General features: G+C 42.4%; 1 protein-coding gene across 2 annotated transcripts in view; it reads left to right on the top strand.

Moving 5' to 3' along the window:
- nlrx1 (NLR family member X1) overlaps positions 1–19,335 on the top strand; it is a 36,844-nt gene that overhangs the window by 12,216 nt on the left and 5,293 nt on the right. Inside the window, exons 4-10 of one of the 2 annotated variants that reach the window (XM_083913811.1) lie at positions 704–1,094; positions 1,504–1,735; positions 4,704–5,871; positions 8,482–8,665; positions 12,076–12,171; positions 12,992–13,078; positions 15,954–16,205. In XM_083913811.1, the coding sequence (XP_083769937.1) occupies positions 704–1,094; positions 1,504–1,735; positions 4,704–5,871; positions 8,482–8,665; positions 12,076–12,171; positions 12,992–13,078; positions 15,954–16,205 (2,410 nt within the window). Of the gene's footprint in view, positions 1–700; positions 1,095–1,503; positions 1,736–4,703; positions 5,872–8,481; positions 8,666–12,075; positions 12,172–12,991; positions 13,079–15,953; positions 16,206–19,335 lie in introns of both variants that reach the window. The other variant, XM_083913810.1, reaches the window with a different exon arrangement.

Below are 19,335 nucleotides of genomic sequence, written 5' to 3'. Positions count from 1 at the left end.
ATTTGTGACGAGATTTATGAACATTTTTATGATTTAGAGTCAGAGGCAGAGCCAGGAGCCAGTGGTGAGGAAGAATCAGGTGAGCTAGTGTGTGAACAAGCAAGCATCAGTTCCAATAAAACCACTTTCTTTGCCCCACTGATAGTAGTGGCCCGTTATACTTTTGATCATTAGTAATAGTAAGAATTACAGTAGGAATTACAAGGCTTTAGAGAACAGTGCGCTATTGTTTGCTTAACATGTAAAGTTATAATTACATTATTTTAATATAATAGGTCGTGATCTAAAGTGGGCCGGTCTGAGGTATGAAACTCCAGGGCTGAAAATGAGTACCACTCCGGCCCTGATTGGGTCCTATGATCAATCACCAGTTTTAACTCACTCTTTGAGAGATAGGAACTTAACAGACAATTAACAAGATGAAAATCTTACGGTGAATAACTTTAAGCTCCTACACCAGACCAGACTGTCAAAACCAATCAACTCAATACTCATCAAAATACCACACAGACAGCCAATTTGAAGGTCCGGAATGGTTAAACAGTCAGAGAACTGCTTGCTCTGTGCCATCATTGTGTGAATGTGCATCTGAATGGTTACATTAGATCCTAATGAGCAGGTGGCATCTTGCAAGGTAAAAAAATATTTGAATTCTAAAAATGGCAGGCGTATATGAAACACCACTTTTTTTCTCTTTCAGAAGAACTCATAGAAATCCACAAAAGAAAACTCTTCCTGTGGTTTAGCCACCTTCCCCAGGAGGAGAAACAGTTTGGTGGTTACTTTAGTCCAGAGACCATGCATGTGGATCCACTGATCCTGGAAAGAAAGGCTGGGGAGAGGGCAGGACTGCTCAGTTCTCCTCTCCAAACCCAGACCCCCTCCAGCCCCTCTGTGACTGTGGAACAGCTGTTTGAGGCGACTGATGGCTGGAGTGAGGGTCGTGGGCTCAATGTGCTGCTATACGGGGCTGTGGGAACAGGGAAAAGTACAGTGGTCCGAAAGCTGGTGCTGGATTGGTGCACTGGGACAACCCTAACCCACATCAAGCTGCTGGTTCCTTTCTCTTGCGAGGACCTTGGCCAACTGACAAAGTAAGATAATTATGACATCAGTGTTGTTATAGCTGATTTCACCATTTGATCTTGTAAGCTACTTCTAAAATGTATGACTTTGGCAGCCGACAGTGGTGGTACTGTATGAGTAAAGAAATGGTGGCAGATTGCAAGCTGCCCCAGATTTTGGTGACATTTTAATTTAGACAAGCAAAATGGGAACCACAATATCTCTATGTGAGAATTTTGTCAGAATGTAAAAAATGTTTTGTACAGGTGTTTGATGCATAACACTCAGTGCATGCATTTGATTTGAATAAATCAAATAAGTTAAATTCAATAACTGAATATTATAATGGTCAGTTATGCAATGGCTGCTGTATAACACTGCTGTTAGTACAGTTTTTAGTAATAAAGTGCACAAAGTAATAAATCCTTTCCCTCATAGAGTGGCCTCCTTAAGGGACCTGGTCGGCAGGAAGTACCTCCACCTGAGAAAACATCCCCTGCTGAGTGGGGAGGGCAACCAGGCCAAGCATGTGCTTTTCCTATTCAATGGGATGGAGAAGATGAACTTGGACTTCCGAATTGGAGCCACAGAGCTTTGCAGTGATCCTAATGAGGCGCTGCCTCCTGGTGTAGTGGTGGTCAACCTGCTGAGGAAATACCTCCTGCCTGAGGTAAGGGACAGTCCACCACCATTTTTCTTTTCTGTTCTGTTTCTCAGAAATATGTCACACTGCAGCCATTTTCGGGTAATAAAAAGTCAATGCAAAGACACAGATAGATGCTAATTTGTGTATCCGCACAAGTTGAAATCTTTCAACTGCAGTAATCAAACTTGAATGAGTAACATGACGTAAAGCAAATTTGCATGACTGTGTGAATACAACATTAGAATGTCTATCTATTTGTCAAGTGCAAATTGCTACCATGATTGTTGCTGGTAATGTGGAGCGTTATTTAAAGCTGCAGCAGTCAAGTCTGGCAGATCGAGTTGGCTCAGTCAAATTTCGAATGTTTACAACTCTCACGCCCCTCCCCCACTACCAACGAGCTCCTCAGCTCCCTCCCATCGAGTACTCATCAGTGCGTGTGCACTAGAATCCTGTGAACGCGCCCGTTTCTTCTCTCATCAATAAGGGGAGGTGGGATCTGTGACGTGTGCACAAACTGTGAACTGCGCTGAGTGGACAGGATGATACAGGTGCTGTGGATTTTTGCAAACCAAACAACAGGCACTTTTTTCTAAAACCGGATGATTTATGTTCTATCGGAGCATAGTGTCGTTTCAGAAAATGTGATCAAAAACATTTTTCTGACTACGTCTTTATGACAGAAGGACAGTTAGCTTAGCGTCAAACAAAACTACTGTAAGCCTCGTAATCTGAAGAAGAAATAAAGAAAATGTTGTAAATTAAAATGTATAACAGTAGTCTAGAACGTACTTTCCAGTTGTAGAGGACCAGGTTCAATTTTGTAAACTGAAAATGTAAATAATGTTGCTGTGCTTAAAAACCTTCACTATTCAGTGAAGTGCTGCTCTGTACTAAATACGACATACCATTCATTATAAAATCATGATTGGAGCGTACATTTTCCACAGCTCCAGACCTTTATTTCCAATGGTCAAGTTTAGGATTCTGATGAGATATTTGATGCCAGTTTTTGGCTCTCAACAGTTTTGGAGACTCTACGATACTATGATCTATCATATAATTGATTTACTGAGTGTTAAGGACAAATTTCATTTGGTACCAAATAAAAGTACAGAGATCAATAGTCAGCCATAATTAACAGCCTTTCAGCAGTGTGAAACTAAGATCCTCTACTAAAGTAATACATTTGTTAGTGAAAGCAGAAAGAAGAAGTGTGAAGTAGATTGGACGGACAGTTCTTGAGATATGGGAATTAGTGACTCAGAGATTCCTTGCTTTATGTTTATTCTAATCCTAATGTTGACTAACATATATAAAGTTATTTTGCCTTAATAATTATCAATACCATCGAATAATACAATAAAGTGGTCACTTTGGAACCTCCACCAGCAAATTTTCAGTTTGCTCTGCCGTTGGCCCTGGGTACAGGCCCTCCATTGGAGCTCCTTAGCTATGTCAGAAAATCCCTGATCACCAATCAAATCTGTTATGGTCGGGTGTAACCGATGACAGTGATGCGCCGTCGTAGTAGCCCCTGCGATAGCTCAGTTGGTAGAGGACTGTAGAGTAAAAAGTAAACAACAAATATGTCTTTGGATGATCAGTGGTTGTTTGAAACCGCTTTTGGACAACTTTGAGTTAGCTTTTTCTTTAAAAAATGAACAAAAGATGGCACTCAAATCTTTCGTTTGAAGAAAGATGTATTTGCTGTTTTGCCGACCGGATACAGCAAAAGTTTAATTTACCAGTTAGCCCTGCTGGTTGCCTAATGTAGATACGTCACCTTGTTCATTGTTCTGATTGGTTGTAGTGCTATCTAACTGCGTGCAGTGGTATTTTGAACTGCATGTGTTGCGGCCGCCCCTTGGGTTGGGAAAGACTATTGATTGTGCCCAGACCCTACGTCTGGATAGATGTGGGTCTGGATTTTTAGGCTAGAAACCCATAGTTTTATGTGTATTTCTTCTTGTCGCAATTAGTCTTGCTTTAAATAAGACCAATGCACTTTGACCGTAATTACATATAAGTCCATTTCCCAGGATTCCCAGGATTCCCAGGATAGTGTGGTTCTGCTCCCAAGACAGAACATGCCTAAATATTAGGGGTGTAACGGTACACTAAGTCACGGTTCATTCTTCATAGTTAAGTGGGAAAATGAAAAAACTGCTGGTTTGTCAGAATGAACATAAATTTAATTAGGAATCCACAATTGTTAAACAGTTTTAGCTTTCAGTATGACACATACAAATAAAATGTATGACAAATGTAAAAAAAAAATACTGCTGCAATTCTCCAATAAATAAAATATTTCTTAAAAAATTGCAACTGCAGCATTAACTTAGGTTATGGCATTTGCCCGTTCTGAATTCCTAGGCATGGGTTGTTGAAATATGTCGGAGTTGGGTTTGCACAGCTTGTTTTTTTTTTCAAAGCAACAGTGACAGTAACACCTGGGTGGTGCATTTTTAAATGTGTGTGCATGTTCATTATTAACCTGGAATCTGAAGTTGTCCCACACTTGGATTTGAATGACAGGGTGACGTCTGCAAGATCCGGTTTTATGATGGCGTTCAGCACGCAGTTCGCTCTCTGTTCGCTAGTTCAATCCACACAGCCGTGCTCAAGTATACCTGTCTGCAGCTGCCTGCTGCCTGCTGCTCTCATCATGGACAGGACTCTCACTCGCTGGCTGCTACTGCACACCCATGCTGCGCACGTGTGAGCCGCACTGCAAAACAAGACTGTACATTCGCCACATTAACGCTATATATGCCACATTTATGGACCACGGCCCACCTCTGTACCCGTCCAGAAGTGCCTGTACCATAACGGTTTGCTACTAATACGTCATCATTACACCCCTACTAAATATTAGTACCTACAAAGTAATCAGAAGCAGCTTTTCTGAATCCATGTGTATTTCTAAAGTGTGTTAATTTCAGTATGTTCGATTGTTGCTTATGGAAGTTGGCTGTTGTATCTTTCCCAGGCCAGCATCTTGGTTACCACTAGACTGTCTGCCCTGGACCGTATCCCTCAGAAGTATGTGAGTCGCTATGCACAGATCTGTGGCTTCAATGACCCAGACCGCCAGCGGGCCTACTTCACCAGCCGCCTACTGCAGCAAAGTGGGGAGACTACACATAACCATGAGGCCCAAGCTCTTATAGAGCTGCTTTACCTCAACCTTCAGAGAGAAAGCCAGTTGGCTACGGCCTGTTTCCTCCCTTCCTACTGCTGGCTCACATGTGCTACATTACACTTCCTCCATTTCACCGACGCCAAAGCACCCATCCGCACACTGACTGGCATATACACCAGCTTCCTCAGGCTCAACTTTGGAGGTGAGGTGCTGGGCACAGGGACACGGACAAATTTGCCCATTCAGGAGAACCAAAGTTCTCTGATGTTGTATGTAGTCCGTACACTTGGAAAACTTGCGTTTGATGGTGTAACATACAAACGCACGTCATTCTCAGAAAAGGAACTGGAACAGTGGATAGGAGGGAAGACAAAAACAGATGAGGAGCTACGTCAGCTAGCAATGTTCCGGACTGACGTGCTAGACTTCTTCTTGGCTCCCTGTGTGGAAAGTGGTAAGCATTTACCAGAAGAACCCAGTGAAAACGATCAGAGACGGTATGTATTTGCTGTCCCGGCCATGCAGGAGTACCTGGCAGCTCTCTATGTGGTTCTAGGAGAGAATAAATCAGCTCTGGAGAAGCTGACCAGGCAGGTGTCTTTGGCCATTGGTCAGGCAGGTGAGGATGTCAATGCGATTGTCAACATCCTTTCTAAGTTCATCCCTCTCCGAATCTTCGCTGTTTTTAACCTCCTTAAGCTTTTTCCAAAGCTCTATGAGAAAATAGTCAGTCACAACAAAGGCGGCATTGCCAGAACCATGGCAGCTGAGATGTTCCGTACTGAGGATAGCTACAATGAGGATGTCCTAGATCAGGTGGAGCAAAGCCTCCTGGGAGTCCATGGCCCGAAGCCACAGCATTGCAGTGAAGGCCAGCCTTTCGAGCTCTACCCCATCTTCATGGGTGGACTGCTGCATTATGGTAACCGTGTCCTTCTGCAGCAACTTGGATGCAGCATTCAGAGTACCACTGTGGCCCAGATCACCCACGCCCTTAGGAATCACCTGGTCAGAGGTAACATATATGTTCTTTTCAGTCTTGCTTAAAAAGAATGCTTTGTTTTCATGTTCGAAAAAGTTGAACTTACCTCAGTTTAAAATATTACACATCTACTTACTGATTTTATTTTTAAGAACGGTTAAGTCTTTAAGATTTACTTAAAACATCATGAATAAGGTAACACTTGAAGCTTCATAGACTTCCAGTCCATTCAGAACAAGCATGTGTTGAGCAGTTAAATTGATGTTTCTTTTATTTGTGTTCTCAAGAGTATGGAGTTCAATCTAGTCTTGTGTATCTGTACCGCAAAAAATCCCAAAAAAGCATCTTATAAATGAGTTAGTCCTTACCATATGATTGCACAACATAATTTGCTTGTAAGTGGGAAGTGTGAGTTGAGACAAACCAAATTAGGGTCGGGCAGTAGAAATTCCCCTAATGACGATATTGCTTTTAAAGAAAAACAATATACAATATTATTGTCAGAAAAAGATGAAGAGAGAGAGACTCACATAGCTATATGTCTATGAAATGGAGATGCATGTTTTGCAATACCTATAAGCAAGTAACTAACTAACTGCCTTGTTAGCTAGCTTGCTAATTCCATTATGCATTAATGCTATACTTGTTATAGCAAAGGGCTGAACATAGTACGCCTGCAGCAAACACACCAGGCACCAGGAGGGCAAGAGAACATCACTGATCTGTCTTAACAGAATATTTTCAGGCCCGTCAAGTACATTTATTTGATTTCGAATTTCATTGTATTTGAAACAGAAAGCTATATGGCTACGGTGATATGACGATAGTCTTTTATTTTATTTAAAGAGATACCAATTTTAGTTCAGGTCTATGTCATAGCAATGTGTGCATTTTGTTCAGTTGAACAACATTTGGTCTGTCTCTGAGCTGAGGTCCCTGCGGACGGAGCGCAGGATGGCGATCTGCTGAAATCTGCCGGAATTTTTGTCATTAGATCTCTGATGCTCCGTTCCTCTGGGACTTCCCCCAATGAGACAGACCAAACATTGTTCATCTGAACACAAAGTCCACATAACTATGACACAGACCTGGTAAAGTATCTCTTTAAGATACTACAGTCCTGATACTGGCAGGGTGACCCACAAAAGAGGGGATTCGCAGATGATATCTTGTCTTAATTTTATTTCTGTGTTTGGTTGTGGGTATTTTTGACGGGCTTTGAAGCTTCACAAGATTTTTTGCAAATTCACAAAAACTGGCTAAAGTTCTTCAGTGATTTGGCTCAGGTGAGGCTCCATCGCGCCTCAAATGCATGGCATGGTTGGGATAAAGTTCCTTTGATCATTATGACATTTGATGGGATCATTGATTTAATATTTAAGAACATATTGACAGTTTTTGAAAAAGTTTCACCGAACAGGAAGTTGGCTTGGTTGTGTTATGTGTGTTAGCTGCCATCAACAAGTTTGAAGACCTTAGAAAGCACAAAAACTAATAATTTCGATTTGAATGCATTTTTAGCACCCTTGGTATACTTGAACACTCATGAAACATGGCACACATATCAAAACCTGTGAACATTATAGTATACGGCGATTTGGTTCATGGGTGTTTAGAGGGCTCCATACCGCCCCCTAATACGCGGAAGGCCTTAGTTGAAACAAAGGTGCTCCAATATTCACGAAATTTGCAAACCACATATCTTTCATTGTTTCAAATATACTTTACATTGGCTTTCATTAGCTCCGCCCAACCGGAAGTCCGCCATTTTAAGAACTTCTAGAGGGATTACCAAATTTGTTTCAAATCTGGTTGGGTGTAACCCTCCAAGTAATGTGATGCTGAATTATGAAGGGAATTGTCGATTCTTGAACGATGATGTCATAGATCATGTGAAAGTACATTATTTTTGGCACTTTACAGGTATGGATTTTTACTCCTAGAGAATTCAACAGATCCATCTCAAATGTGGAGAGTAAAAATTTCAAGTGAACTTTACATTTTATATTCTGCCCCAAATTTCACATGCTGGACAAGAGTCCAGCCCTGAAAACATCTACACACCCAGACTGAATCATAGTCATAGTGTCACCTACAGTCAGCCTGATGTAACAAACATCGTCAGATTTACGTGATGTGGTCTACACATGATATACAGCAACATGACCCATAGTTAGTGTGTTCTTTAGCGCCAAGTAGTGGACACAGACAAAATTTGCAATACATAATTTCCATCACCTCGCACTCCATGCCAGAAATAATGTCTTGATCGTGTGTAGTGTCCCAAGGTCACATAAAAGCACCATTGCATCAACCAGCGTCAGTCCAAACATATGTGTGTTTTCTGAATTTGTTTTAAAAGATAAACTTAGTTTCACATGCAGCGAATCACTGATTATTATAGGATATAAACTATATCATGGTGCCGGGGTGGGGGCAGGTCAAAATAAGATCTGTGCAGCACTCGAAAAACCCCAAAATGGTATGCCAGGAGTAATAGTGTTTACATTTTAGCCCTTCCTGAGCCAAGAGTTGAGGGCTTTGGTGCTTTTTTGTGACTCTCAATTACACTTATTAGAAAGCTTTAAATATACTTAGAAAGCTATGTGGATAATGAGAGTCTTTTATCTTATTTAATACTAGAGCTCAGCAAGCCACAGCCACCAGAGGAGCTGATGGATCTCCTGGTCCTTCTGTATGAGTTCCAGAACCCCAGACTGACTGCAGAGGTTCTGGCCTCAATCAGAACAATCCGTCTCTCCAACATTCGTATGACGTCTCTCAAATGCTTTGTACTGAGTTCTGTGCTCTCATGCACCCCTGCAAGGTAAAGTATGGATTGTGCATTTAATAGCCCCTGTTCAGTAAATATGAAATGTTTAATATTACTCATCCTTTTATGGTTACACTGCTTGAAATTTTCAGGCACATTCAGTCACACCTTTTGTGAAAAAAATGGTGCAAATGTCATTTTTTTTAATTACATGAAACCAACATATATTCGATTTTTGAATTGCTCATCTTGCCAACCCTTATCTGTCACTGACCCAGGAGCCGACATCATCTATTCTGTGCTGACATGTCCTGTTCAGGAGATATGATGAAAAATGCATAAATCTGTTGGAATTTAAATTGAATTTAGAAAATGGCTGCCATGGCCGCTGCAAGGAGCTGAAGTGATGTTTCCCGTGGGCGTTGAAGTCTCCAAGCAGAACTATGGAGTACCCTACTGGAGCCCCATGCAGGACTCCATTCAGGGGATCCAAGAAGTCCGAATACTCTGAACTGCTGTTCGGTGCATATGCACAAACAACAGTCAGAGTTTCCCCCGGCAGGGGTTTGTTAGTATCCCCACACCAGCCCGGCGCCTCACACCCTGGGCAACTCCAGAGAAGAATAGGGTCCAGCCCCTATCCAGGATCACGGATCCAGAACCGAGACTGTGTGTGGAGGAAAGCCCCACCGGATCTAACTGGTAGCGCTCCGTCTCCCGCACAAGCTCCGGCTCCTTCCCCGACAGAGAGGTGACATTCCACGTCCCCAGAGCCAGCTTCTGATGCCCGTGTCCGTCGAGGCCCCTCACCTTCATTGCCACCTATGCAGCAGCACACCCGACCCAAGTGGTTCCTCCTGCGAGTGGTGGGTCCACAGGATGGAGAGGAGGGAGTTGCTATGTCACTTTTTCGGGCTGTGCCCGGCCGGGCTCCCAGGCAAACCCGGCCACCAGGCGCTCGCCGGCGAGCCCTCCGTCTGGGCCTGGCTCGACACGGGGGCCCCGGGCTTCCTCCGGGCAGGGTCTCTCTTCCTCTTCCTTGTTTGTCCATTGAGTCTTTGTGAACCATTCTTAGTCCGGCCCCTCGCCTGAGACCACTCTGCCATGGGAGACCCTACCAGCTCCACTAGGCACAACACAGCCCTGAGACTACAGAGACACACAAACTTTTTATACTGCAGAGTGAGACAGAATGACAGTAAAGTGTTTACCTTTATGTCAGAGTTTTATACTGCAGAGTGAGACAGAATGACAGTACCGTATTTTTCGGATTAAAAGTCGCTCAGGAGTATAAGTCTCCCCAGCCAAAAATGCATAATAAAGAAGGAAAAAAACATATATAAGTCGCACTAGAGTATAAGTCGCATTTTTATAAAATCCAACACCAAGAATTAGCATTTCATCTTGAAAGGCAATTTAAAATAAAAAATAGAATAGAGAACAACAGGCTGAATAAGTGTACGTTATATGACGCATAAACAACGAACTGAGAACGTGCCTGGTATGTTAACGTAACATATTACGGTAAGAGTCATTCAAATAACATATAGAACATGCTCTACGTTTACCAAACAATCTGTCACCCCTAATCACTAAATCCAATGAACTCTTCTTCCTCGGTGTCACTTCTGAACAACTCCGCCAACTCATAGGTACGGAAGTAGCAGGTAGCATGTTTTTTTTCCCAATGCACTTCTGCCATGACCCGCCCCCACCGAATTTTGATTGGTTGACGTGTGTGTGTGACGATTGCTGATATACGCCTAGTCTCTTAATAGCCCCGGCTATTATTTGATATTTTACTGTAATGTGTTAATAATTTCACACATAAGTCGCTCCAGAGTATAAGTCGCACCCCCGTCCAAACTATGAAAAAAACTGCGATTTATACCTTTATACCTTCATGTCAGAGTTTTATACCGCAGAGTGAGACAGAATGACAGTAAAGTGTTTACCTTCATGTCAGAGTTTTATACCGCAGAGTGAGACAGAATGACAGTAAAGTGTTTACCTTCATGTCAGAGTTGTATACTGCAGAGTGAGACAGAATGACAGTAAAGTATTTACCTTCATGTCAGAGTTTTATACTGCAGAGTGAGACAGAATGACAGTAAAGTGTTTACCTTCATGTCAGAGTTTTATACTGCAGAGTGAGACAGAATTAGAGGAAAGTGTTTACCTTCATGTCAGCTCCTCTGTCTTGTTTAAATGCATTTACCATAAATGTCAGAATATGGGCGCACTACACAAATAGGTCCGGCTGGTTTGGCCACAGAGAAGTGAATAACGGCTCACTTGACCCCAGTGGCCGCTCATAGTGTTGCTGAAGAACTTGACTTTCATTTTGCAAACCTTGCATATTGAATGAGTCATGCAAAAAGCAAAGAAAGCCCAACATAAATGTCACCTGGTTGGCCACTTCTACTTTCTTTGACAAGTTGACGACTCTCAGGTTGCAGCGCCTTGATCTGTTGTCTAAAACATCCACTCTGTCTGTAATAAGCTTGTTACTGTTTTTTAGTGAGGCACACATACAGTATCTTCAAGGTTGACAAATCTGTTACTGTAGCCTAACTGCTCAGTCAAGGTCTGTAATCCGGCTGCCATGGCTTTCAATGGTTTCACACAATTTATTGACAAAGTCTGCAAATGGAGCCAGAGCATCATCAATCGTGTTTTTGAGGACACTCTGGCCAGCATGGTAGGCAACTTTTCCAGGTACGCCAGGAGACATGTAGAGTCATCCCTAGCAGTAACATTAGCCATCTTAGCTTTGGTAGCCGCCATTGTCTTTCCTGGTTTGGTAATAACTAAATCTTCTTTCTTTGTCTGCAAATTATGGCTCATGCTTTCCCAGATTCACAGATGAAAGGATGTCAAAAAAAGTGTGCTTTTTCAATATGAGGTGTATAAAATTTACAAAGAACAGGAGCCTCCCTCACACATGTCTACCTCTCCCTCTGCTAAACCAGAAGTTCTAACTTTTTTGATGTTTTGGCAATATGCAAAGCAAATGTTATGGTAGTTACAAAATTAGAGCTCTGATCTCTGTTGGTTTTCTTGTGTTAGGTAGGGAAGTTGGAATTAACTGATTTTGCCACAACCATGGTTACATAACATCACAGTTACATAACCGTAAGAATTGTAGCAACTACAATATCTATCGTGTCCTGGTTCCTGCATTTTTTCCCTATGAAAACCAATCTTATTCCCAGACTGTGGTGTCAAAGTGACTGCAAAGGGTCTAACACTTACCCTGAAAATCCAGACCCTCCGCCAGTAAATTTCAGTTTGCACTGCTGTTGGTTAAAGACACTCTCCATTGGAGATCATTGACTATGCCAAAAAACCCAATGTACCAATCAGAATGTACCATCTGTTATGTAATGTAACTAGCTCAATGTAAATGTTTAATGTTGTAATAGAATTTTGTTCTGAGAATGTTTTACGGTGTCTTCCTGTAGTTATCACCTTCAAGGCCTGGACCTGTCCTCCTGTCTCCTGACTCATGACATGCTTCAGATGCTCTGGCCTGCCTTTAGACACACACATAACCTCAAGTGAGACAAAATCTATTCCTCTTCTTTTGTGGTTTGCGGTGAATAACAAAGGAGAATCTCTGCAAGGAAATAAGTTTTTGCACGTGAACATTGTACATGTTATTCTGCTAAGACCAGTGTTACCAGTGTACCAGCCATAGCGAAGTAAATTCATGGAAGTCACAAAGATCAGAATCCAGATGGTAAATCTGTCATGATGACACTAAGCTGTAAACTGCTCAGGAACCTCCTGATCGTCAGTATACCTAGGAAAGCCATCCAACCTTTGAATGCCCTAGGTCACTGGTTTGTGTTTGTAAAGCTGCATGAGGCTATGATTATCCTAAAGGTCACAACAGGTCATTTTAGATAATGCAATGTCTCCTATGGGACTAACATCATCACACAAGATGACTGGACTCATTGAATCCTCAAGTCTTTAGTGTTAGACCACAGTACAGTTTCTGCTAGATTAGTCTAGACATGTTAGACTATTTTCAGCCAAAAAAATTAGCCACCCTGCCCCCAGGGTAACTGTGCAGAGCCATGTTATTTGGATGAATGTAGTTATCTTAAGTTTGACTGGCAGGTAGATCTTAGCCAAATTTAAAGTCTCCAGTATCTCCACTCAGACTTTAAAACCCAGGCCGACAGCCTCTTAGAGACAATAATGTCGACCTGGAGCACTGACCCTCCTGCAGGTTTCGGGGTTGAAAATTGCCTTTATTACTCCTGTTTTTAAAGCCATTTGTATTGAGTTTGGATGACTTACCTGCTTGTCTAGCATGTGTATGCCTTGTGTGTTGTGATTGTTGTGTCTGCCTGTCTCTGTTGTCTTCAGTCTGCAGTTTAACAGCCTGGGTCCTGAGTCCTGCATCCTCCTGAGAGATCTACTACTAGACCCCAAGAGCTCTATTAGATCTCTACAGTAAGACTACACTCTTGTTCACTTCTTTGCTTTTTGGCCTATGGATTTGTCCAAAGGAATCCTCTTAATTTGGAATTTTCTCATTTCAATTAAGTACAGTTTGTTTCAGCTCTGCTCACTGAGATAGCCTTTAAAAATGTTTAAACGTGACAAACATGAGAAAAGACATTTTGGACAGCAAAACTGGTTAGTCATACTTACAATGGAGACCAGAATTACAGAACAAATTATACTTTATTTATTCTGAAATATTGTTATTTTTTTATTGTTCATAATTTGATAGAATATCCACTGTGGCTATACCACTGCTGTACAAGCATGTTTTGTTAAATAACCAAAGCACTTCAACAAAAACCTTTATTTTGTGTAAAAAAAAACAGTGATCAAAATTAGAGAACACTTTCAGATCCCTCCCAGTTATTGGTGTTAATCTGCACCTGGTGACAATTGACTTCATTGTTGGACACACCCTATTTATCTGCAGCTCTCCTGGTTACTTTGTAAGATGGCAGCTGCTCTAAGGAGACTGAAACCCTGAGACAGCAGGTTGTCCAGATGAAGGCCAAAGAGATGACCCTCTCAGCCATCAGAGAGAGGTTGGGCGTTCACAGTCTGTGATTTCAAGAAGAAACAAGGACACAGATTCATTTGAGTCCCTCAAAAAGGCCGGTCGTCCACGTAAAATAAGTGCACGAGAGGACAGGATTATGAGAAGACTCTCAATGGGGAATAAGTTCAACACTGCAGCTGGAGTTGGTCTCCAGTTCAGTACTGAACAGGTCAAGGATCTGTCTCTGCACAGTGACTCGTCATTTAAGACAATTTGGACTGAAAGCCCACTCTGCAGTGACCAAACCTCTCATCAGCAGAAACAATAAAAAGGCTGGACTTGCCTTTGCTGAGGAGCATGTTGTGTGGACAGAGGAGAACTGTTTCAGGGTGCACATCAGTGATGAGAGTGTGTTCAATTTATTTGGGTCTGATGGGAAACATTATGTTCGGTGTAGGACTAGGGAAAGACTGAACCCAACACATTCTGGACATACTTCACAATAAAATTACATTATTCAAGAACTTTAAATAAAGCAGTAAAAGTAAAAGCTTCTTAATTCCCTTTTTTTATTTTCCCTTTTTTTTGGCAGTTTTCAAGCCTTTATTAGATAGGACAGACAGGAAATGGGATGAGAGAGAGGGGGGGACATGCAGCAACAAGGGCCGTAGGTCGGAGTTGAACCCGCGGGCTCTGCTTCAAGGACCTTCAGCCTCCTTACATGGGGCGACTGCTCTAACCACTGTTCCACCAGTCGCCCTGCAGCTTCTTTTTTTGTCTGTTCATTGTGTTTAGACTCAGTATTTCTGCACAGTGTCAGGTATTTGTTGGCATTTAGCCTTTCAAAAACAAGTTTGCTGGGAGTTTGCTCACCCGCTTGCCCCACATGAGGGGAGGTTCGCACCTGTATTAACTGAGCAGTCTAGCAGCAATCTAACAGCACTAATTATAAATTATAAATTACATGTATATAATCAGGCAGCACGGTGGTGTGGTGGTTAGCACTGTCGCCTCAAAGCAAGAGAGTTCTGCTTTGAATCCCGGCTGGGGCCCTTCTGTGTGGAGTTTGCATGTCCTCCCCGTGTCTGTGTGGGTTCTCTCCGGGTTCTCCGGCTTCCTCCCCCAGTCCAAAGACGTGCACGTGTTAGGTTAATTAATGACCCTAAGGGTACACTCACACTGTCCATCCGTACCGTGCCCCGTGCTTTAGGGTACTTGTCCCCCCCTCCCTCTCCCCCCGCAGCCCAGGCCCGTTTGTACTCACGCTACCTGGGCCTCAGGGAATGCTTCTTGCCTGTCCATACCTCATCACGCCGTAACACGTCACACGCATTGATTGACGTCATCGCGATGCGTCGCTTTGTTTACAAATCTTTCCATAGCCCTCTGAGTTTTTGTGCGTCTTGTCCGACTGTGTTTGAACATTTTCATCGACCAAATCTGCAGTAATCACTCCACCACCGCATCCCACCAACGTGAACCTTTTGTCACCATTGTTTTAAATGTCCGCACATGGTCTGTCCTTTTTTTGCTATGTCCGAACAGACGCACATAAAATGACGTCAGAACCGCAGTAGGCCTCGTGCTCGTACACTTGCGCACGCTCGTGCTCGTACAAAAGCCCACCTCTCCCAAGAGGTGGCAAACCAAAATATCCATTTTATTTATTTTGGTTTTTTTTTAATGGTGATTTCTTCAAACTTTTTTTTTTCTAATGTGTTTGTGTTACATGGTATCTTTAGGCTAGAGTTTATATTGGTATTTCTAATAGAAATTTAATTTGACTGATTTTTGGCTTGGAAGAGGCAGTACCACACCAGAATAAATCTGAAGAAGGCATGAGGGCGGTATTATTTTATGGCTTTATTGAATCATCCTGCTTCCTATATGCATTTGATTTTAATTTATTATTATTTTATTCAAATTGAAGATTAAATTATATGTTGTTAGGGCGATTATGTCGATAAACAGATGAATGTGACCACAGACATAAAGAAAGAAAAAGAAAGACAATGGACACAGCCGTAGTTAGCTGTTAGATGAAGAGCTGCAGGGCACAGACTTCCACTGCAGTTTATGTGAACCAACACACCTCCAGTATGTCATCAAGCTAAACGCCATGCCATTCAAGTGCCATGGGAAACCATTTGTGCTGTAAATGCTCATGGTAGGCTCAGCTCACTGTGCAAAATCACTGTAAGTTTCACCATAAGACATGCATTAGCCCTACTTCCTAGCCTTAGCCTTTGTGCCTCTGGTAGATGTCAGCGTTTGCATGTGCAGTGTGTTCTGATACTAGCAATCTCGTTCCCTTGTGTTCTTTAGACTGTGTGACAACCCTCTGATGGAGTCTGGAGCCTGCACCCTGCTGGAGGTTTTGCCAGAGAACCAGTCCCTGACACACCTGTCTCTGATGCACACTGGGCTGGGGGACAAGGGGGCCTTGGAGCTGGCTGAAAGGCTCCTGCAGCACACAGGGCTCCAGGAGCTCAACGTGGCCTATAACAACATTGGAGACAACGCTGCTCTTACTCTAGTGGACGCCTGCAGGGAACACCCCAGCATTCACACTGTGCAGTAAGCAACTCTCCACTACACCCACAGCTGTATGTAGTTCCATTCCAAAAGTCACAGAAAAGCCAAAACAGTCTGTCCCCCTTGAAGCAGATGTCACCACATTTTTAATTCAAGACATCTAACAAGATAAGACCAGGGTAAGATCAAATGGAAATTGACAGCTAAGATTGTATTACCTTAGGGAGAGACAGCAAGCACTCATTGATTTACCCAACAAATACAATAAAAAGCTATAAACCCTTAACAATATTGACTTCATCAAACAGGAGGAGACATTTTCATGAATGTTCCCTACAGATTCATTTAGACATGGAATCTCTTATGCAGGATTTGTCGGTTGCAGTTTGAAAACGCTGCATTCTAAGTCGGCCCTCCTCCCTGGCTCACAGAGACAGAGAGAGCAGGGTTGGTATGGCAAGCTAGAGATTAAATGAAGAGAGGTGAATCAGAAAAGTTATTGACACGTTATTTTGTGATTGTTTCATGGCGGTTACGTTCAAAAGCAAAAATAAACACGCCAGCAGCCCAGCACACCCCTGAGAGAAGATGGCACATTGCTGGATTTCATTTGAATGCAGCAGAAGCACACACGTCTGGTTCAGTTTTAGTGCAATCAGATGACGAGAGATGAAAAGTAAAAAAAGCAGTTGCTGACAGAAATATATTTTTAGGCTGGATTTACAAGAGTTAACAGTTGTAGCAGACCTGTTTGGAGGTTTATCCCTGATATATAGTGCAGAATCTAAATATAGCCTCATCATATGTAATCATATGCTCGGAACAGTAAGCAGGTCCCCTGACCAATGGGACATCCCAATTCTGACCTTTCAAAGTCAATCTACCAAACCACTTTTTTTCCCAAGAAAAGCAAAGGGATTCATAATAATGTGCACTTGACTTCTTCAGAGGCAGACCATTGAATTAGCAAAATACAATGACATAAATCACCCCCCAAATAACCAATGGTGCTCAACCCTAGAATGCTATTTTTACGGAACATGTCATGATGACAAGTCATGGTTAGGCCGGTTTGCATAATATCAAACCGGTTTAAGCTTGTAAACTGGACCGGACTAGCAAAATGATCCCAACTCTATAAGCAAGTAATTCAAATTGGAAATCACCATTTCACACATAAGCGCAAAGATAGATCTAGCCACCTCTGAAAGACCTGTGAACATGCTGTAACAGGACTGTAACAATATGTTTTATAGGTCTTACTTGTTCATGAATCCTTAAAATTGTTGCTACATTTTAAATTAATAGTTGGTTGATATGTTGCTTGTCTTGAAGTGGCTATTAAAATGCAGATCAGAGTTCATAACTACTTCTCTCGCAGAAGAATGTCTGGATGGGAACATTTGATAAGCAGGTGGATATAAGCATAAATTCCTCATATTTTCTCTCATTTGCTTTATTCAATTTTATTTTATTTACAGTGCAAATTCATAACAAAAAAGTTATCTCAGGACAAGACCACACTTATTTATGATTTAAAGAGACCCAACAAACAGACAGAAACGTCGGACAGACGTATAATCCTATCACAAATCACATTTTATAATCCTATCACATCAGGATATATTTAGGGTAGGGTTTTAGGGTAAAACATATTGAAGTAAATATATTGTAAATTGTATAGTTTGTGTGTATACAACTTGTAATTAACAGAGTTGTAGCTTTAAAACCAATCAAGGGAGCCAATATGTAACATGGAGCAAGGCCTTCCATGAGGCTCGAAAGTCACCAAAACATTTTAAAATCACTTCTAACCGTCAATAAAGACAAACTAACATAGGGGCACTGACTAGGAATAATGACCACAAGCTCTGGCTTGGATCCTGCTTGTGTGAAACACAGATGGACAGGCTGAAAGTGTGCTTTGAAGAGAATGTAGGTAACTTTCCAAAAGAAAAGAAGTTTTTGTCGTATTTGCTGAAACTGTCACTATGGTGTTTTCATTACAGTCGACTACCCAGTATAAAGCGTGACGTGTGGTAATACAGACACCAAGACAACACGGCGAAGTAGAGTAGACATTTTTATCCAGTGGTGTAGAAGAAAGAAAAGATCTGTGCATGCACATCTTTGCACAGGCTTGTTAAAATCATAGACTGTATAAAAAATGGAAGTAGCCTCTCAGTCGAGGTCCGTTCTCTCAACTTGATCCACTCATACTCGCCTCCGGCAGTCTCCATCTAGTCAGACTCCGCCTCATTTCCTCGTAACAAAAAAGGGCATTGATGTGACGGTGGGGGGAAGGAGATACGGCCGTCTGGCTGACGTTTACAGAACTAGCCTCATTAGCTCCACCGCCCTGGAGCTAGGCTAACAGCAAACGCTGCTGGATAAACAGGAGTGGGAGTCAGTGTTGAGATTATTTCGAGGAAACGGGGGTAATTTTTTAAATTTTTGTAAGGGTAACAAGATTTTGATTACACATGGCACTCTCGCGAAGATTACACTCGCTCCTCGAGTCAAGTGCAGGCACTTCTGTGTCAGTCTAGTGGAAAACACACCAGCTCCAGAAGTGAAGTGCACAGTTAACACAGTCCCATGCTCATAGACTGTAAAACATCGACCCTCACGGACCGAATTCTCCGACTGCTCCAGATTAGCATCTAGTGTATGTGTCATAGATAGTAGCCTATATTCAAGTCATGGTGCAAGTGCGGCTATTTTATTAGCATAACAGCGTTAACGTGTTTCGTTCCTCAAATGGTAAATGGTAAATGGTAAATGGACTTGTACTTATATAGCGCCTTTCTAGTCATCTGACTACTCAAGGCGCTTCACAGTGTCTGTCACAATCACCCATTCACACAGACATTCACACTGATGGCAGTGGACATCTACATACCATCTAATCTGATCTAACCATTCACACCACATTTACACACCCATGCGCAGCACGGGGAGCAATTCAGGGTTCAGTGTCTTGCCCAAGGACACTTTGACATGTGGACCGGGGGGAGATGGGGATCGAACCACCAATCTCTCGAACAGAGGACGACCCACTCTGCCACCAAGCCACAGCCGCCCAACCATCTGTTGGTACAGTCGATGGAAGAGCAAACCATCTTGTCACTTATAGTAACATCACCACAGAAATAACCGCAGTCCAGGTCAA

This window comes from Echiichthys vipera (assembly GCF_963691815.1).
Source record: "Echiichthys vipera genome assembly, chromosome: 5".
Classification (NCBI taxonomy): domain Eukaryota; kingdom Metazoa; phylum Chordata; class Actinopteri; order Perciformes; family Trachinidae; genus Echiichthys; species Echiichthys vipera.
The sequence above is the reverse complement of the archived record's forward strand: the minus strand, read 5'-3'. Positions and strand labels throughout refer to the sequence as shown.